A 20,830-nucleotide genomic window follows, 5' to 3' on the forward strand; every position below is an offset into this window, starting at 1 on the left:
TTTAGATTCCATATATAAGTGAAATCATATATTACAACAGATGAATGGACCTAGAGGATACTATGGTCAGTGAATATATCAGTCAAATAATAAGAGCCTACTGGCCACTTGCTGAGGGAGGGTTTCTCACACGCACTTTATACCGGAAAGAACCTTAGACTGAATTCTAGGCTTCCTGCGCTCCCCTTGGTCTTTCACTCCCACGGAGTCAACTATTACAAGGGGTTTCATCTTTCCACCTATGGACTAAGACCTGCCCAGTCAGATCAAAACTGCCCCAGGACGGCCAATCAGGATGCATAATGCTGACCAATCAGGACTCCAGGATTCAGACCAATCAGAAGTGTTTGGATTTGGATACCTCATTTACATAAAACGGACCTAATTGGAAACTTGGGCAGGAATTTTTTTCTTATATAAGGCAGCCTCCCCTTTGTCTCAGCGGGACACAATTCAGATTTATGTGAGTCTGTGTCTCTTGTAGCTCCGTTCCTCAACTACATGCTTTTTATCCCTTATTACAATCTAAAATTAATTTCGGCTCACCTCACCCAGCTAGTGTCTGGCGGGGCTATGATTCGGCCCTAAATCTGACTCCTCCAGCTCTTAACACGAGTTAAAGGAAAGAGATATAAGGAAAAAGTGGCTTTTGGTTTGTTTTTTAAGGGTAACAAGAGATGGAGAGGAAAGGAAAGGCATACAAACGACGGAGAAACAAATGGTAAAGCCAAGGTAAGGAGGAAAAGAAAATATGGGAATGTAAGGTGGAAAAAGCTTAAAAAACTCTGAGTTCTGAGAGGACTAAGGCCTGGTTCAAATACCAAGGTCAGGGCAGGAGCCTTCATGCGAGGCCCCGCCCCTAATAGTTTCACGCTAATTGCCCCGCCCCCTGCGGGAAGGCGGGACTTCCTCCTCCCCGGGCAGCTGCTTCCGGTAGAGTCCGGAAGACTTTCAGGGGAAGAGGCCGTGTCAAACCTGAGCAGCCAATCGGGGCGACGCCTTCGTCTTGCCCGGGACTCGTGAGGTAACTTGCTCTTGGGAACCAACACCATGGCGTCTGGCTGCAAGATTGGGCCGTCCATCCTCAACAGCGACCTGGCCAATTTAGGGGCCGAGTGCCTCCGAATGCTGGACTCTGGGGCCGATTATCTGCACCTGGATGTAATGGACGGGTAACTCCGCGGGGCTCGGGTCGGGGCTGCCGCGCGGGCGGGAGGGGCGCACCTGGACGGAGCGCCTGTTGGGTGCACGGCGTTCCCGTGCGCGGAGCCTCCCTCGGCGCGGTGGAGGAGCGGGACCGGGCTGGAAGCGCGGAGGCCCTGCCCGGAGCGGAGCCGAGGCGGCGCGGCGGGCCGCTCCTGCGTCCCCGTGCTCTCTCCCTCTCCCCGCCGCGTAGCGTGTGGGCTTCCAGCACCTGAAGCGACCTTCAGCCTCCGGGACACGTCTCTCACTTGCAGTTAGACAAGCGGAGGCCCAGGGGATAGGCATGACTTGCCCAAGCTCATATAGGTAGTTAGTGGCAAAGCTGGGGCGACGCCTTGGCACCTGGGGTGAGAGCGCCCGGGTTCCGCCACCTGCCGGGATGGGCCGGGACTAGCCATTTAACCTCGCCGGCCGTCGGCTTCATTACGTGAAAAAACGCGAGTAATGGAACCCACGGCGTCGGCATCCTTGGGGGATGACATGAGGCGGCGGGTCGAGTTCTCCGTGCCCGGCATGGGGTACACTCTGTGATTGTTGGTTGTGTCATTGTTCGGATTTCGATTTTGCTGTCCATTGTCAGACACCCTGCTCTCCAGGGAGTCAGTTTTTTGTAAGCAATTTTTAAGCACTGTTGTTACAGCACGTAGTCAATATCGGTCGGAACCAGGATGATGCTAATTTCTTAACTTGATTATAAAATGCGGAAACAAACCTAGAGAAAGCAATGAGAAGCGTCTAGATTACTCAACCTTGTGACAGTTGCCGCTTGGGTCTTCTTGGGTTTGCCAAGTAGTTTTCCGAACCTCACTAATTACTGGCCATAAAATCATTAACAGCCTTTACGTTGGATTAGGGTAGGAAAACACATTTATTTTAAATAGGTAAGATCTCTGTGTGCCCTCATGCAAATTTGTAAATTGTGTCATTTACAAAAGATATCAGTTACTTCTCTTTTTAATGTCATTCCTCTTATAAGAGTTTTGTCTTCCTTTGTTCTGTCTGGTTAAATCGGTGGTTTCTCTCTGCGTTCCACCCAGTTACCTTACTGCTGTGACCAACTGATTATGGCAAAATCTTGACCTTAGAGTGCTCTAAGAATTCTAGGCTAAGAGTGGAAGAAAATGAGTAGTTATTACCCCTCACAAAAGTTTGACTTAGTTTGCTGTTGTATGTAATTCCAGTTACATACTTTTGGACAACTGCCTGAAAGCCTTGGGCTTTCACAGGCAGTATTTCTGAAGGGGGTGTGTACCTCAGAGGTGGGTAGCTGCATTTTTCTTTCTGAGACACTTGGGTGTTCTGGATAGAATAGGCTGCACATACACGTATGTAGTTTACCTGACACCGAAAACAATGTGGTTTTAAATAAGTCGTGTTCACCAAAATTGGGAATATTAACAATAACAATAGCTCTTAACCGTTTCTGTTCTGATGCTTTTTGTGAATTAACTCACACAGTCTCAAGAAGTTGGTGCTGTTATTGGCACCAGCATTTGACACTGAGGCATCCATTGCAGAGCGATGGAGTTGACTGTCAGTGGTTTCATAGCTAGCAAATGGAGAAGCCAGGATTGGAAGCATGCAGCAGCTTGTGTTGTCTCAGAAATTAAATGTCTTCTGTGGGGAGTGGGCCTACAGAGAATGAGAAAGACAATCTCTGTCCTTACTGAGCAACTAATAATGTATACACTATTTTTGTTCCTTATTTCATATCTCTCCTGCTACACTGTAAGCTCCCTGATAACAGAACAGGGTCTGTCTCTCTGGTTCAGCTCTGTATTCTCTGCAGGTAAAGCACCATGACAAGCTTTGTTATAGTTGGTGGGATGAGCTTAAGATAAAAGTATTTGTTTTTATTGACTCCTCTCTCCTTCTTCCAAGAAACATCTTGGTTTGAAAAAACTAAATTCTGCATACACCATTTAAATACCTTTCCCTTTTAAGCTTCAGAACTTTTTGAGCCAACAGCTCAGCTATTCCTGTTCCCCTACTGCAAAGGAGGAAACCAGTTTAAGGAGGGTTCAGCCTCTTCCTGACTGTCCCACCAGAAGAGGTGAAGCCAGACTGAGCTGCAGTGTCTCCTGGGCCAGGGGTATGAAAGCAGGGGACTCCCCTTCCCAAGGTGGCCTACCACAGTTTACCTTCCCTCCAATGCTGCTTCCATGATTCCTTCTCCTGGCTCCCTTTAAAAATCTCTAACATTACACTGAGTGTGTTGTTTTTCTGGTCCCCTACTTTTACACTGAGACTTCCATTTCCCCTCTGATTAAAACTGAATGTCTTCAGCTTGAAAGTCAGAGACAAGTTCTGGAAACACTGTGGGGGGTGGGGCACTAGTATAGTTAAAGAGCAAGAGGAAAAGAAAATTAGAAATCATAAATGCATTATGACAAGACAGTAACTGAGAATGTGTTGGTCCTAAGTGTGGAAACAGCAAATAAGCAAGTTCTAAATTAATTACCAGAATTTAAAATTGGGAAGATTTCTTATTAGTACTAGATTTTTTACTTTTGGAAAGCATCCAGAGGTTTGCCAGTACTGGGTCCACAGTCTCACAAGGCCCCAATAGGCTGGAACTGAATTGTAGCCGCCATTAGCCAGGCCAGATGTTCTTCATTTGTCACATCTCCATCTCTCTGTTTTGCTCTGTGTTACCTGCCAGTCCTCCTAGGCACACGAGTTTGTGATTCCTGGTTCACAGGAATTGTTTTCTGGTTCTTATCATCTTTGCCTTTGTGAGAGATCTGGTAAAGGTTTGATCTGTCTGAAATAGATTGCATGAGTTATAAACAAAGCTTAGGGTTGATGAAACATGATGAAAGATACAATAATTGTATTGCTGTGTTATAGTAAATAATTATAGTTTAATTTCAGTAAGTTTTTTTTTTTTGCGGGGGAGGTTATTGCATTTTATTTTTTGCAGATTTTACTCCCAAAAGTATCTTTGAGGGAAAAAAGAAGGTAATGTAATATGAAGCAGACTTCCTTGATGAAATTTCTCTTCATTAGAGTGAAATAATTTAGTGTTTTCTAAGCTGATATGATAAGAACCCCTGTCACTGAAGAATTCATATTCCCAGGTCCTCTTTGGAGTCAACAGACCTGGAGTAGAGCCTATAAACCCTTTTGTTGCAAGTGCTACCGTGGTTACTGTTGTCAAGCAAATGTGGGGTCATCCTGACTTCATGTTTGGGTTTGTAGCCTTTTTTTGTTATGCCTTAGCTGTAAGCCTTTGGATTCTTAGGGTATTGGTGTGGTTTTGTTCTCCCAGTGTCCTTGGTGAACCTAGTGCATTTAATTGCTCTTCAGTAGTTCAATTGGTCATACTATTTGGGGGTCAATAGTTTTATGTACTCTGCTTCTGTTTCCCAATAAAGTAAAAGTGTGTTTGTTTTATTCTCATATTTTCTCAAGATATGGTTAAGCTTATCTTCATTATAAATGAAACCTAAGTTTAAGACAACAAAATATAGGCATACCTCGGAGATATTGTGGGTTCTGCTCCAGACTGCTGTAGTAAAATGAGGATCGCAATAAAGAGTCGTCATTGTCTTTTTACTGGTGGAGGGTCTTGCCTTCAGTTTGTGTAAAAATAACAGTAAAAATAAAAAGTAAATCACATATGGAGCACAATAAAACAAGGTATGCCTGTACTTCCAAGGCCACACAGCAAATTAAAAGAACAGTGAACGAAATACAATACAAATCTTTCAATTCCAGAGTTGTATGATATTCATGAAGCCTCACTGCCTGCTTCTCTAACACTTAACTTACAACTTGGAAGGAAACGTAATAAACCTGTTATCTATAACCCTAGCAGTCCTTGCTCTTAGGTGAATGGTAGAACGAGTCCTAAGTTCTAAAACCCAACCCTCCAAGGACCAAGGCGCTGTGAAAGTGTCTGTACCCATCCACCTTACCAGTCCCTCTCAGATGTGTCCTGAATCCCGACCTCTCCCTCCTAAGTCTCTCCTTACCTGGACTTTCTTTTTCTGTTATTAGTTTGTTTGTGGAGGAGCAGGTGGACATATAAAGAGCTTGGACTTTGGAGCCAGGTTGTATTTAATGCCTGCCTCTAGCACTGCCTGGTTGTGTGACCTTGAGCCTCTTTTCCTCATCTATAAAGAACAGATAATATAGTATCTACCTCATAGAGTTGTGTGGTTTTAATGAGTTAATATAGGGGAAGTGTTTAGAATGGTGCCTATATATATATATATGTGTGTGTGTATATATATATATATATTTTTTTTTTTTTGCATTTATCTTCAGATAGAGTGGGAGGGTGTGGGGGTGGAGAGAGAGAGAGAAACATCCATGTGAGAGAGACACATTGACTGGTTGCCACCCACACGACCCCAACCAGGGCTGGGGACAAACTGCAACTGAGGTACATACCCTTAGCGGGAACCGAACCCAGACTCTCTGGTCCCTGGGCCGATGCTCTAACCGCTGAGCAAAACTGGCCGGGGCCCCATATGTGTTTTAATGTTTTATTGACACTCATTCTACCTGTCATCTAAACTTAAAATCTTAACCATGGTGTATTCTCTATCTTCACCGCCCCACCCCCACCCCATCTTATCAGTTAACAAATCCTATCACTGGTAGCTGTCTTTGTTTCCATTGTTATTGTTCCTTGCCATTTGCCAGCACCTCTTACCTCCCTTCTAATTTACTGCCCAGTCCACCTTCCTACTTTATTTGCACCTTGTATTTTATTTGCTTCTTACTTTAAAACCTCACTTCATATTTATAACAGGATGAAGCCCAAACACTGAGCCCAGCATTTGATACCCTTACTGTGGCATAGTCTGCTTCCTGCCTTTTTCACACTAGCCAAGCTGTTCGACACCATCTTCCTCCTTCTTCAACATAACTTGTTTATTTCTGCCTTTGCTTTATTTCTTTTACCACCTTTAAAATTCTGTTTGTTTGGTAAATCTCATGATCTTACCCCCTTTTGTAAAGTGCTATACTATTGCCTCTGGAACCGTTTACCTCATATTTGTCTACCTGTTATTGTTTAGCTTTTCCTGCAGTCCTCATATAGGGTAATACCTATTACTTTTAACAAATAAAACCCATATTTCAGTGACTTAACATTATAAAGTTTATTTCTCATTCATGTAACATTTCACTGTGAATGTCATTCTATGTGAAATTCAGGGGCATGGACTCTTTTTATCCTGTGGCTGCCATTCCTTAAGAGCTTCATTATTGGCACAAGGGTAAAGTGAGCAAAATACTACTTAACCTACTGGGCTTTGCAGTGACACATATCACTTAAACCCATGGTCCACTGGTGAAGACTAGTCACATGGGCCAACCAGATGTAAAGGGAGTTGGGAAATGTGGTCCTTGGTTGACTTCGTTGGCCTCCTATCAACTATACTGTAACAGTAGGTCATGAATTTTGGTGAGTTATTAGGCATCTCTTGCCAATGAGATTGTAGCATTTCATGGGCTAAGCAGAAATTCTTGTTAATGTGTTTTTATTGATTTTAGAGAGAGGAAGGGAGAGTGAGAGAAAAGAAAATCATTGATGAGAGAGAGAAACATTGATCAGCTGCTTCCTGCACGTCCCCCCACTGGGTATCAAGCCCACAACCTGGGTTGTGCCCTGACCGGATATCCAACTGATGACCTCTTGGTGCATGGGACGATGCTCAACCAACTGATCCACACCAGCCAAGGTCTCTTGCATATATTTTTATAAAATCCAGTATTCTAAAGCTCCCATCATGGTACTAGATGGAACACAAAGACTAACAGGAGTAGGATGATGGTTAAGTACTTTGGATCTGATACTGGGAGACTTAAGTTGAATCTTTCCCCCCACAAATAATTAGCTTGTTGACTTAAGGAATTTATTTATCTTATGTTCTTCATATAATAACACATCTACTTCATAAGGCTGTTGTGAAGATGAAATGAAGTATAAGGTACCATACCTGGCATGTTGCAAACCCTCAGTAGATGGTGGTTTTTAGTGTATACATTAAGTTTCTTTATTGATGATCTTTAAAAAAGTTTAAATAAACAGTCATTTAATGCCCTGTAGTACAGGTGGATTAGAAGTAGCCTCAGGCAGCCTGTGACAAACTAGGATATGAAAGACCTATGTTACAGTCCAGGACTTTCTAACTAGTATATGACTTGGGCAAGTCATATAACTTTCGGGGTTTTGATTTTGTCATTTTTCTAGTTCTACCCATCAGGGACTATGAATTACAGAGTTAAAGCATGTGACATTATTGTGATTTGTTCAAATATCAAGGAGATACTGCTTTGTAAAGCCAAAACTATCCAGATATTTTTAGTATTGTTTAATACTGATGATGTTAAATATTGAATTGAAAAATAGTACAATCACAGACATTCCCCTCTACCCCTATCAGAGTACATATTGAGAAAAATACAGAAACTGAATTGAAAATATTTTCAGAGTAAGATTTTGTTTGTCTTATAGGCATTTTGTTCCCAACATCACCTTTGGTCACCCTGTGGTAGAAAGCCTCCGAAAGCAGCTAGGCCAGGACCCTTTCTTTGGTAAGTGGGTGTTACGCCATCTGAAGTTGGGTGTGTTGCTCAAGTAAAGGAAAAGGTGGTTGATTTCTCAACTTTCAATTTCATCTGGAACCCTTTTTCCCCCTCTCTCTGTACTGGGGCTTCATTGGCTGCCTGTAATAAGCCAAACTTTCCTGTCTGGGGGCTTTGGAACTTTTGCTAATTTCTTGCCTGGAAAGCTATTCCCTTGGCCATCTCTCCTCATCTTTTGGCCTAGGATCATTTCTCATTTCCTCAGAGGCCTTTCTAAGCACCTTGTCTTAAATTAACCCTCATCCAGTTATCATATCGCCTCTGGATATTCTTCTTAGAACTTCCTTTAATCTGAGATTTTTATCGGACTATAAACTAACTGATTGTAGGGATTTCATCCACTTTGTTTACTGTGGTTTTCCTAGAGCTAAGCATAGACACAAGATTGAAACTCAGTGTAATGTTAAATGAATTTATGAATTGATTGATTTATGGTCTAGAAATGAAGCCAATTATTTCATGCAGATTGGAGCTTTCTGCAAGTGGGACCTATATATTTTCTCACATTAATGCTCTAGGATAATTTAATGTAGATTTTTAAGATCACACAGTAACCTTGAAGTTACTTCTGATGGAGCATGAACTCAGCCCAGCTGTTGTTGCTGCGCTTTTAAGCATCTTCTCACTTGCCAAATCTCTTGTATATATGGTTCTCAGTAGCATTAACCATATTGCACGTTCTCAGCCACATGTGGCTGGTGACTGCTGCATTGTGCATTGCCTCTGTAGGACATTGCCATCATCTGAGAAAGTGCTGTTGGACAGAGCCTCTCGATAGTGTCCATCACTTTGAGTGTACCCAAAAAAAAGGGGGCATTATTGCCTAATTTATGTGGAAAGAAGAGAACAGTGTTCCACAAACATGTTCGCCGTTTTGAAATTTTCAAATAATGGGATATAATCCTCTGATAATCTAAACTTATTTTTTTTATTACATTTTGGAAAATGAATTTTCCAATATAAATTTCTTCTTATGACTATCAGCAGTGGATGAATTAAGGACCAATGTTTGCCTCCACTGTACAATGGCCACAGAGTGCTCTGCTTCTGGCTTTGTGTGGATTAAAAAATGTTTTCCCTTTTCTCTGCCTTTCATTTGGGCTCCTGTTGTCACTTCTCCCTGCTGTTTGTGTCTCCTATATCAGTGCCTCTCCTCCTACCAGCTCTACCACCACCACTCACACAATCTGCTTGCTTTTCCTGGTTTAGCTTGTTATTTGCTGATAAACTTACTAATTAATCTTTCTAGAATTGGGTCTAAAATAAAAATAAATGGCCTCTGTGTGCTTTAATGGTTGGGTTTTGTGATCTTTGCTTTTTGTATTAAGAAGTGTTTTTTTATTTAATTCTTGGATCTTGGCTGTTGGATAATTGACACATGAATATATCCTAGGAACTAAATCACAAGTTATATGTATAACTGCTAGAGTTCTTAACTGTTTAATCTCAGTACTGAGTACAAATAACCATCTAAGAAATAAAATGGTAGGGAAAAGTCTGATTTTGCTATTATCCAAATCATTGGTCTTCAGGTTTGATCTGAGAACCCATGGGATTATCCCTTTCAGATAGTCCATGAGGTCAAAACTATTTTTATAATATAGTATTATTTGCCATATTTGTACTGAGGATGAAGAAGCGATGGTGAGTTAGTCTGCTGTGCCTTAGTCGAATCAAGGCTGTGGTACTGAACCATACAAGTAGTAACATTCTTCATTTTGATGTTTACATAGTAAGTTTCCTTGATGAGGTAGTGCAAATTATTAATTTGAGTAAATCTTGATCCTTGAATGCCTGTCTTTTTAATATTTTGTGAGACAAAGTAGGAAATACATGTAAGGCACCTATGCTGCATGCTGGAGTATGATGATTTTCTCAGGGAAAACTTCTTGCACCATTATTTGAGTTGTGAACTGAAATACCTGCCTTTTTTTTTTTTATTAACACCATTTTCATTTGAAAGAACAACTGACAGATGAACTGTGATTATCAGACTTGGGTACTTTACTGATTTTTAAAAAAATGTTAATGAAGTTAGCCTGTCACTTCAAGGAAAATATCCTATTAGCTTTTGTTGCTCCCTGGTAAACTTAGAGCTTGCAAGTGAAAATTAGAATTTTGACAAAAGTGTATCTGGTGCTGTGAGCTTAACTAATTCCTAGTACTTAGAGCTTTTCTGGTAAGCTATATAGTGATGTAATGTATGTGATTAATTGATAGCATATAATGAAATGTGTTTTACATAGAAGACCTGTGTAATTCAGTGAACCGGTACCTAAAAGATCCATTCAAAGTGTAAGATAGACCAATAGGTTTTAGTGTAACAAAATAGGAAAAGTTCACTAGTAGGGTTTACAGAGTCTACTTTGCAGCTAACTTTATAAAAATACCACTTGCCGAGTTTTGGTGTAGAAATAGAATATCCACACTTGTCTGAAAGGGCTATTAATGTACTTCTCTCTTTGTTAGGTATTTTTCTTCATATAAAACAACATATTGTAACAGATTGAATGCAGAGCAGATGTGAGAATGCAGATGTCTTCTGTTAAGCCAGACATTAATACTTGCAAAATGTAAAATAATATCACTCTTTACATTAACATATTAGATTTATTATTGCTTTTTTAAAAAAAAAAAATGAATTATAAGTGAACTTAAAATTCTTATTTTGAATTTCTATTACATACATATAGATCAATATAATCCACATCAACAGTACTTTTTTGGGGTCTTCACTAATTTTTAAGAGTGTAAAGGGCCTGATAATAGAACATTTAGGAACTGCTCATTTCGGTGTGTTAACTACAGGCAAATTCACTGAACCACCTACCACCGATTCCCTGAACGCTGGAGAGTCTCCAGTGAGCATTGCTAGTGGTTACTGCATTTGAGAAATGGAATGACATAGCAGTCTGGTAACTTAAGGAATGAGTAAATTAGATATTTTAAACCAGATTTAATTTTTCTCATTTATAATACAGAGAAATAAGAAACACCAACTAGAGAGTCTGTCTTTTAAAATAATGTTTTATCTATTAAAATGTGTTCTATTTTTTTTTTTTCTTTATTGATTTTAGAGAGAGAGGAAGGGAGAGCGAGAGAGAGAACATTGATTGGCCGCCTCCTGCATGCCCCACACTGGGGATTTTTGACCGGAAATCGAACTGGCAACCTCTTGATGCCACTGAGCCACACCGGCTGGGCGTGTTCTATTTTGATTACTTTTGTTTAGAAATAGAAACCTTAATCTTGGCTTCATTAGTCAAGCGGTATACTTTTTTCCTGACATTTTTTTCAAAGTCTTTTAGTGCATTTCATAATCGTATTTGAGTTCTGGAATGCTAGAACCTTTTTCCTTTAATATAATTGGTATATGTCAGAAATGTGCTTCCTCTGGCAAAATAAAAAAACTCTAGTCTTCTCACTACCATCTGTCCATCTATCCCACACAGGAGTATTTACCATTTCCTTCTTCACAACAGTTATTTTTTGATTTAGCCTCTTTTAATCTGCCTCCTCCTTCTCATTAAATGCTATTATGTTTCAAATCAAGATCTTTAAGAAGGCCAGGCCCATTTTGCCCAACATAATGTTTATATGATTCAAGCTTTAGAATTAGGATGCATGTCAGGCTTCTTTTAGTAACGTGTCCTTCCCCCCAAATTCATGCTTCCTCCTGCAGTTTTCTGGCCCTCAGTTAATAACAGTTCTGTTCGAGTTCCTCCTGCCTCAGTCCTTGCACCGTTCTGCCTCTCCTCTCACTGTCCACATCTAATCCACAGCTACTCCTGTGGGTCTCCTTTCAGAACGTACCCAGAATCCCACCCGTTCCACCACCCTCAAATCGCTGTCATCGTCCATTCTCACCTGGGCTATTGCCATGCTCTCTAGGTCAGAGCTTGTCACAGCCTCACTCAAAATCCTACAGTGTTTTTCCTGTCATTCAGAATAAAACCCAATGGCCTGCAGAGCTCTGCACTGTCTCCTCACCCCGTGCTTCTCTGACCTCATCTGCTCTCCCCACTGCTCTGCGCCCCAGCCACACTAGCTTTGTTAACTACCGTGCTAGTTAGTGTATTGCATTTACTTGTTTTTGTATGGTTTGTCTTCCCCACTAAGAATGTAATCCTGATGACAGCAGAGATTTTTGTCTGTCTTTTTGCTCTATCCTTAGGGCCTTAGAATAGATGATGGTGCAATACAATATTGGTGAAGAGACTTACTTAATTTAGCTTTCTTATTGTATAAGTGAGGGAGCACGTCTTTATAGATAATACGAATTTTTAAAAAGTTTTTTAAAAACTTTTTAAACACGGACCTATGTTTTCTGATTGCTAGGCATTCCTTTCCATATACACCAGCATATGCTTATTGTAGAAGAATGTGTGTGTGTGAATGAATTTAATCAAAACATCTTCAGGATAAAAGGAGGCTAGTTATACAGAAGTGTAACTATTTAACAATTTTTGTGATGTCAGAAGAGTTTATATATAAAATGAGAAAAATTACAGGTTGGCTTCATAATGTAAGTCAGGTATTCCTTTCATTAATATTTAGGAGATGTGTCTTTTCTTTCTAGACATGCACATGATGGTGTCGAGACCGGAACAGTGGGTAAAGCCAATGGCTGTAGCAGGAGCTAACCAATATACCTTTCATCTCGAGGCTACTGAGAACCCAGGGGCTTTGATTAAAGACATTCGAGAGAATGGGATGAAGGTGAGAGGTCAGCCATGACAGAAATGTTTTATACTACTCACACTCAGAGTTGGGAAGATTTGGCGGGAGATAGGAAACGATAGGTAGATAAGACCAGACTTAGGCAGCTCTTCTTCAATGGGAAGTCAAAGTTTTAGGTATAACTTGTTTTGTGTATAAGTATAATAACGTGTAAGAATTCTTTTGAATATTACTGCGTTTTTAGAAACATTTACATTTAATAGCCATGTTGACTTTCAATAAATACATGTAGTCTGAATAGTGTATGCAGTCCATTTATGTATGTATTCTATTTTTTAAGAATAGGTATTTCTACTGGGTCTGATATGCCATAGTAATATAATGTGGAAGTAATTGTTAATGTGATGTAGCAAATTTGTCTCTGTCACAGGTTGGCCTTGCCATCAAACCAGGAACTACAGTTGAGTATTTGGCACCATGGGCTAATCAGATAGATATGGCCTTGGTTATGACAGTGGAACCTGGGTTTGGAGGGCAGAAATTCATGGAAGATATGATGCCAAAGGTAAAAGAAGTATTTGATTCCAGGTTGAGGCTTTAATTGTGTATACTCATTCAATAAACATATATTGAACCACTGGTATATGGATATATGCCCTGATCTGAAGGTGGGGAGATGGGAATGCCTACAGATCATTTAATACAGTATGATAAGCCATATAAGAGATTTAGGTTTGGAAATCAGAAAAGGTATCACATTTTAATCTTGAAATTTCCTTTCAGAGCCATTTTTCTATAGCCTTTAGAGCATTTGTGATTTTTCATTGAATTTTGAGGGTTTTGTCTTTTTACCATCAAGTATATTCTCTGAAAAGCCATGACAGATTTAATGCCAGTTTGCCAAGCAGAACAAAGTTTGCTTTTGGGACTTGGTATCAGTATTTTAAAAGGGGAGTTTTCCCTAGTCATAATTGGTATTGATATAAAGTTATTGTGTGAGATACTTGGAGTCCTATTTTAGTGGCTGATACTGGCTGTTTGACGTTTTGTTTATTTAGTTGTGTCCCCATCCCCATCATATCCACTTTAGGAGTCACTTATTTCCTCGTGTATATCTAGGTTCACTGGTTGAGGACTCAGTTCCCATCTTTGGACATAGAGGTCGATGGCGGAGTAGGTCCTGACACTATCCATAAGTGTGCAGAGGTGAGACTACTCATCAACTGTGACCTAGACCATTTTCCTGTCTAGTGTAATGTCCAGGCCATTGTCTTACAGGCCAAAGAGATTTTCTCTACATTTCCTAAATTGCTTTTCTTTCTTGGAAAAGTATTTTTTCTTCAAATGTAGAAATAGGAAAATAAAGTTAGCAATAAATGAATATTCTAAAATCACATAATCGTTAGAGAGTAAGTTTGGTTATCTCAGTAATGCTGAAGAATATTCTGTTTTGAGAAAGACTACACTGCATGCCAGCCTTTAGAAGATCATTAAGTTGTAGGGCCTTGGAATTTTTCCAAATAGAGGAAGAAAATATACCTTCCTATAAAGGGAAAAATTGTTACTCTGTAGAACTTAGGTGTATTAGTTACTAGTTTGTCCCTTGTAAGAACTGAGTAGAGCCATTTTTGTTGAAATTCTGTATCTGATTTCTGGATACCTCTAATCCTCTATGTAGAGCTGGGACGAGTTTTTTCCGAGAAGTTAACCTAGCTGAGGTAGGATCCTGAGCTTCATTAAGAGTATGCCAGCCCTGCCCTGGCCGGTTTGGCTCAGCGGTTGGAGCGTCGGCCTGCGGTCCGGAGAGACCCGGGTTCGGTTCCCGCTAAGGGCATGTACCTCGGTTGCAGTTTGTCCCCGGCCCTGGTGGGTTGTGCGGGTGGCAGCCACTCGATGTGTCCCTTCACGTCGATGTTTCTCTCTCTCTCTCCCTTCCTCTCTCCCCCTCCCACTCTATCTGTACAAAAAGTGGAAAAATGTCCTCGGGTGAGGATAAAAAAAAAAAAAAAAAAGAGTATGCCAGCCCTTCCTGTAACACTGCAGGTGATTAAAGTGGCCTGTTCTTACTAAGCGACATTGTCTAATCTGCACTTCCAGTTTTTTGTGTAAATGCCACACTTTTCTGCTTGATACTTGTCAAAAGTTGGACTGTGATAAGTATTTATGGAAGAGAAGCTGGCCGAATAATTAGTGTATATCCTTTGACCCCTTAGGAATTATTTTTACTAAACTGTGTTCTTTACCTGTTTACATTAAGCAATATGTCAAATTGTAACCCTATAAAACTGATTTTTTTTTCATTGTTATGAGGAATGTTGGTAGAGGTTATAGTACACTGTATCATAGGGTAACAGTGTCTCATTGGAAAAATTTCCTCAGCTTTAGTGCTTCTCCTAATAGTCCCCCTTGCTTCTGGCAATGAATCACATAATGGATTAGGTTTCCCTCCTCAAGTCAAATCCTAGGAAGCACAGAGCTAAATTTGGGTTCATATTATTTGCTTTCCTCTATTTTTGTTTTTACATTTAAGAACATCTTGAAATTCTTTAAGCCACCTCAAAACCATTCTGGAATGCAATGAAGCCTAAGTAAAAAGATGTTCCATTCCTTTTGGCCTCAGAATGAGAAGTTATTTAATGTTGCCATATTTTATAGATAGTTTCACATTTTAGCAGCATTGCCCTTTCATATACATAATTCAGAATTAAAAGATAGTTTTTTTAGTAGCTATGGAGATACTGGTATATATTGGGGAAAAAAACTTAATAGAGTTGAGGCATAAAGATTTTTAAACCTTTTCTAAATATTAGCAAAGATACAGTATAGCTTATTTGGAAACGTTTTAAGAAGTCAATGATTTCTTAGACACATTTAAAACCAATTTCACATCCTTATTTGTTAAGCATTTCTTCATCGAACCATTAAGTGCTGACTGATAGATGCAAAGGTAGAAACTAGTCCAGGAATTCTGTTTTCGGCTTTTCTGCATCTTTCTTTGAGGGATAATAACCGAAGTATTTACTTCTTCCAGGCAGGAGCTAACATGATTGTGTCTGGCAGTGCCATTATGAGGAGTGAAGACCCCAGATCTGTGATCAACCTGTTAAGAAATGTTTGCTCAGAAGCTGCTCAGAAACGCTCTCTTGATCGATGAAAGCACAAGGAGTCCAGTGTTTCTGCTTGTGAAATCCTTTTACTGGAAAACAAGAATATTGACTACCAAATCATATCACAACTGAGGCAGTGCTGCTTTCTGACAAATTACTCATTCCAGTGACTAACATCTGTTGTGCAGAATGGTCCAAGAGGTTAGAAATTTAGTGATGGAATTTAAAGATTAGTGTGGTGAAATACCATTTTTACTGGGAGACTTGATTTTTATAAAGAGTAAAAATATAGCTGTATTAAGTATAAACAGAAATGTGTCTTAATGCCTAAGGAAGGCATAGTAGCTACTATGAAAAAAATGTTTTTCTCTTTTTCTAAAAAGAGTTTTCTGTTGTTTCTTGGCTGTTTTCCAAAAGCAAAATAAGTATGTTTTTCCTGTTTCATGTCATTTTTTGTCTATATGCGTGATAATATGAGTAGATAGAACTTAGGGAAAATCTAAGTTTGAATCTGGCTGGGATTACATATCATATTCTTCTAAAACATTATTTTTTACTTTGCACCTTATGTTTGAGATATAAAAATAGTGTACTTTTTAAGGTGATCTGTTCTAAAATACAAGCATAGATTTTATTAGGATGTTTTGTTAGCTTTGCTGCAGGGGCAGGTTATTCTGTGATTTCCCCACCACCACCTAATCCTTAATCACACCCGCGTGTTTAAGGACAAAAGATAATGTGCTAGCTCTGAGCAAAAAGGAAAGAAAAGCCTGTATTTGGAAGTAAAATTAAATTGACTTTTCCTCTTTCCAACTATTAGACCTTAGCAAAACAAATCAACCAACCTCTTTGAGCTTCTATTAACTGATTTATACATTAAATGTAATTATAATAACTGTGCAGTGTTGTGTTGTGGGTTAAGAGATACTATTATATCTGTAAAGCTTCTGCTACTGTTCCTAGAACTGTAGCATAGAATTGAGGATGCTCAGTACAAAGTAGCTCTCATAAAGTTTGTTTTGTAGGTCATCAAGTACTTTGATATAATCTCATTAAATCTACAAATCACTCCTGTGATTGGGCAGACAGGTATTTTTGTCCCCGTTTTGAGAAATGAAGACCAGCAAAGCTCAGCAAGAGCTGCTAGCATGGAGAGGATCCACTAGGGCGTAGGATTTCTGGTTTGTACCCTTTACAGATGGAGGCCGTGGGAGGTGGATTAGGTAAAGGAAACTTCTTTTACTTAATATTGTCTTATTTCCAGTCTAACTTGACCCTGTAGCAGAACAAGATGACTGAGGATATCCTGGAACCCTGGATTTTGACCCCAAGGATATTTATTTTATTAACCCAAGAAGGAACAGGTAGGCTAAGAGATGGCAAGGTACATAATCAGTCCATAAACTAAAGATTTATCATTGTGTCCCAAATTATACTTTGACAACAAATATGTGTCAGCCACTTCATTATTGCGAATACTTTTGCTATGTAATACATATGGCAAGAAATAACAGGACCAGTGTCATTAAACTTCTTTAGACTGTAAGTTTTAAGAAAAAAATTGAAAAGTAAGAATATCAATTCCTGTGTATGGTATAGAGTTTTCTTGGTTTTATTCTACATTACAAGGTAAAAATAGGTTTCTTAATGTTTATTTTACTTAGGAAAGTTTTCTGCCATGAATAGGTGGCGTTTAATCAAACCAGACAACACAAGGCATATAGAAATAACTTTAATTAAAAAACTTATGTAGAAGATTATAATATGAGACATGACAGAAAGATTTGAGTTTATTTGCCTGGACAACTTTGGGTTTGTCTGGCTTTTTTCTTTTTAAAAAAATAAATGTACAGTAAAACTACAAGCAAAAATCTGTCAGTATTGAATTTGATTTTTTTTCTTCTTTAAAGGGACTAGCATAATTTCCAGTCCCTAACAAAACAGTGTCAAATCCCCCAAGTCTAGGCCAGATGGCCAGGATTGTCAGTTATATGGGTACTACAACTTGAATAACCTTTTTTACATGAGAAAAAAACGATTCACATAAATTGTCCTCAACTTTTACAGAGAAAAAAAAAAATGATGTAGTAGCTTCAAAAGGAATTTTCCTTAATGTACACTCCAATATCCAATATTGAAAATATTGGAGCATTATCTTTAGAAAAGTTTTAATTCTCACTCCAGGATACAAGAATAGATGCTTATTTGAATAGAGTAAACTATGGTAAAGAATGACCAAATTAACTAGAAATACAATCATATTTTTTATACTGACAGAACTTTCCTGTGTGTTGCTTATTTTAAGTTAGTGTCTTTTCTTTATGAAATACATGAAGTAGATAACACTCGTTTTAAAAGAGGTGATAGTTTTAAAAACACCAATGTTTAACTTTGCTTGTCTTATTCTGTTAGGAGTGCATAGAAAATGATCTGTTTAGTCCAACAGATATCAGTGATTTCAAATAAAGGAATATGTGTTACCTGGTATAGAAATTTCCATAAATAACTTCTATTGTTCAAATGTTTTTAAAAATCCCTCTTTATAGTCAAGACTTTTAGGTATCCATTATCATTGGAAACCTGTGCTGCTTTATTTATAGTGCAGCTTATATTTCATGGGGTAGTTCACACGTGCATTTTTTAGTGCTACCTGCCAGTGTGCATGTGTGTGTGTATATATGTATACTCTGTACACACTCTTGTGTACAGAAAAAAGAAGAGCTGTCATTTGGTGCACAGGTATGTGTGTGTGTATATGTATGTATGTGTGGGTGTAAAAATCTTTTTAAAATTATTTACCCAGTAATGTGATTTGACATCAAATTGTAGCAGTTAATTTTTTGGTGCTTATGATTTGCATCATAAACACAAATGACTAACACTTGTCTGTAAGTGAAAAGCTAGTTAGTTCCTCCTGTGGTTCAAGAAGGAAAGAGAGACATACCTTGCCTGTTGCATAAAAAGCATAAAAAATTACTACACGCAAGTACATGCTCTTAGTCTGGAATTGTGATTGGAGGGAGTCGGAGATGGAGAACAGGGCTTATTTTTTCTCCAGTTTTTCATTTAGTTCCATAGTTTTCTTAACCTATTCCTTGTCACCTATTTTTTTTAACATGAGTAAGTCCTGCAGCAAAGGTTTTGTATTCTTCCATTCCGTCTGCCTGTCTTTTTGGATGTTGGCCATTCTCTGGGGCACTGGTACAGAAGACTTCACCATTGACAGCTGGGCTTGGTCTTTCAATCTGATCAGTTTTTTTATATTGGCACAGTAAGGCTTCTGTGTCTTCATCCTTCAGTGGAAAAGCCCGTCGTTCCCACCACAAAGACTGAAAGAGAAAACATGTTCAGTTAAGTTTCAGTTAATTTGTTTTGTTTAAATTGATGCATCAAGTAATCTGTAAATGTCAATTTTGTAACAACTATTATTTTGTTCATTAGCACATAAATGTACAAATTTTCATTTGAATTTAAGTATCTAGCAACTGAAAATGGAATGTACTGAGAATTGTTTAGGTACCTCGGGGAATTCTTTGTTCGCTTTGCCTCTTCTATGAAGGGAAACACTGCCATAGGGTACTGGTCTTCACTGTCAGCCTAGGAGCACGTTGGGGAAGCCCCTCTGATCTGCTTCTGAGCTTCACTGTCTTTGCATCCCATCATCACACATCTACTGACTTTTCCTTCTCTGAGCTTTCTATAACTTGCCTGTTAATTTCTATAGTCTCCACTCTCCATTCTAGATATGGTTATTCTTTTCCAACACCTACTTATAAATAAAAGCAAGAACTTTATAGATGCAGTGTAAGAAAACAGTCCCTTTGAGGTTAGAACTGAATCTATGGGGGTGGGGAGACAAGTAGAGAAATAGTGGCTAACATTTACTCTGTGCCAGGTGCTGTTCTCCTTACTCAGATTTGTTCTGTAATGAAAGCTTGATAGAATCCCCATTTCCCAACATAAATGAGTAGGTGGGATTAGGTATTGAAATGTTCCATAAAAAGATAAGTATTTACAGTGACGGAACTAGAATGTTGGAATACAGATCCTCTGGTTTGTACCCAGCATTCTATACTGCATTGTCATACTGAATCTGTTATGTAATGAAACCAATTTTTAAAAGGATAAAAGGCAACTGAAAGGTGTAACTAATCATGATTACACTTACTTTGATATCTTGGCTTTCATTTGCGGAAGGTGAGCCATGTGCACTCAGATCCTGGCTCTGAGGACTTCCGGCAGCAAAGTGCTGACCACCAACAAAGTCATTAGAGTATTCTCTCAAAAGTAAGTCCTGTCCTTCAACATTTTTACTGTAAGCTCTAGCAAGAAAATCAAGCAAATATTTGATTATTTCTTAATGTCTTAACATTTTATGAACAGCTGAAGGTGTCGCTAAGTCAATTTAACTACATAGCTTTTCTTTTACTTTTTTTTCCCATTCTTTTAAACCATTTCTGCCCCAAAATGTTTAAAAATGCATCTGCTGACCTTTTTGATGCTATCATCTTCATATCTCAAAGACTTAAATTGTGTAATATGAAGTCTTTTGCAAATTTATAATGGTGTGGTTGTTTTTTTGTTTTGGTTTGGTTTGGTTTGGTTTGCCTTTTTCTCCCTCAGAAAAGAAAAAATGACATTTATTTGACCCTTACAGTTTTTCTGTTTCCAGAGTATTCTATGTTTATTGTATGTCATCTGTGAATAACTCAATTCACATTTCCCTTTGTACTTCTTGAAAGTTACATCTCTGAAATGTGGAGGAAGATGAAAACTGAATCTCATATATATTTGGATAAGTCTTGGAATAAGGATCTACAAAACTGGCTATCTTGAGACCCAAACAGAGAAATGTGTTTTAATAATACTAATTACATGAGAGATGCCCCCACACCAAAAAGACTACCAGACTTAGCATGATTTTTCTTTTTGAGTTTTGGCTATATTAAAAAATAGCCAAATGTAAATATAAAATGCCAGGGATTTTCTCAAACATATAATTACTAATTATGTTTTTAGGATTTATTCCCCTTGCCTAAAAGTCATGTCCAAAGTGAAGTTTAGACTGTTTGCTTTTAGACTAGATAGGTATTTTATTTTTGTTTTTGTTTTTTGAGAATTTCTTTTTTAAGAAAAACATATTTTTAAAGTGGGTATGTTAAAATAGATTACCTAAATTTTAATCCCTAGTGTTAGATCCACTAATACAGTGCACTGAAATGACCTCCTTTATCTAG

The 20,830-nt window shown here is 38.6% G+C and overlaps 2 protein-coding genes across 11 annotated transcripts in view; one reads left to right on the forward strand and one right to left on the reverse strand.

Annotated features, from left to right (window-relative positions):
• The first annotated feature begins 976 nt into the window (after positions 1 to 976).
• RPE (ribulose-5-phosphate-3-epimerase) lies at positions 977 to 18,820 on the forward strand. 9 transcript variants are annotated; one of them, XR_004958670.1, is made up of 8 exons: positions 977 to 1,172; positions 7,676 to 7,755; positions 12,386 to 12,525; positions 12,917 to 13,051; positions 13,606 to 13,692; positions 15,518 to 15,794; positions 16,876 to 16,957; positions 18,801 to 18,820. XR_004958670.1 is itself a non-coding variant. In XM_036254362.1 (6 exons), exons 1-6 carry the CDS (start codon positions 1,051 to 1,053, stop codon positions 15,638 to 15,640), a joined length of 687 nt encoding a protein of 228 aa, XP_036110255.1. In that variant the 5' UTR covers positions 977 to 1,050; the 3' UTR covers positions 15,641 to 18,543. The 9 variants fall into 9 exon arrangements, 3 of the variants coding, with proteins under 3 accessions (XP_036110255.1, XP_036110257.1, XP_036110258.1); XR_004958668.1 differs by lacking the exon at positions 18,801 to 18,820 and adding an exon at positions 16,679 to 16,774 and having other exon boundaries at positions 16,858 to 18,543; XR_004958665.1 differs by lacking the exon at positions 18,801 to 18,820 and having other exon boundaries at positions 15,518 to 16,774; positions 16,858 to 18,543.
• KANSL1L (KAT8 regulatory NSL complex subunit 1 like) overlaps positions 18,676 to 20,830 on the reverse strand; it is a 99,745-nt gene continuing 97,590 nt past the window's right edge. For both annotated transcript variants that reach the window (XM_036254360.1, XM_036254359.1), the window contains 2 exons: positions 19,762 to 19,915; positions 18,676 to 18,922 (listed from right to left, as the gene is read on the reverse strand). In XM_036254360.1, the coding sequence (XP_036110253.1) occupies positions 18,692 to 18,922; positions 19,762 to 19,915 (385 nt within the window). In that variant the 3' untranslated portion in view covers positions 18,676 to 18,691. The remainder of the gene's footprint in view (positions 18,923 to 19,761; positions 19,916 to 20,830) is intronic.

The sequence above is a fragment of the Molossus molossus genome, unplaced genomic scaffold, assembly GCF_014108415.1.
Source record: "Molossus molossus isolate mMolMol1 unplaced genomic scaffold, mMolMol1.p scaffold_m16_p_11, whole genome shotgun sequence".
NCBI lineage: Eukaryota > Metazoa > Chordata > Mammalia > Chiroptera > Molossidae > Molossus > Molossus molossus.

Bases quoted from the DNA above. Each gene is read 5' to 3' on its own strand.
- RPE (XM_036254362.1), top strand. From the start codon at position 1,051: ATGGCGTCTGGCTGCAAGATTGGGCCGTCCATCCTCAACAGCGACCTG. The intron at 1,173-7,675 runs GTAACTCCGCGG...TTTGTCTTATAG, and splicing joins CACCTGGATGTAATGGACGG to GCATTTTGTTCCCAACATCA. The intron at 7,756-12,385 runs GTAAGTGGGTGT...TTTTCTTTCTAG, and splicing joins AGGCCAGGACCCTTTCTTTG to ACATGCACATGATGGTGTCG.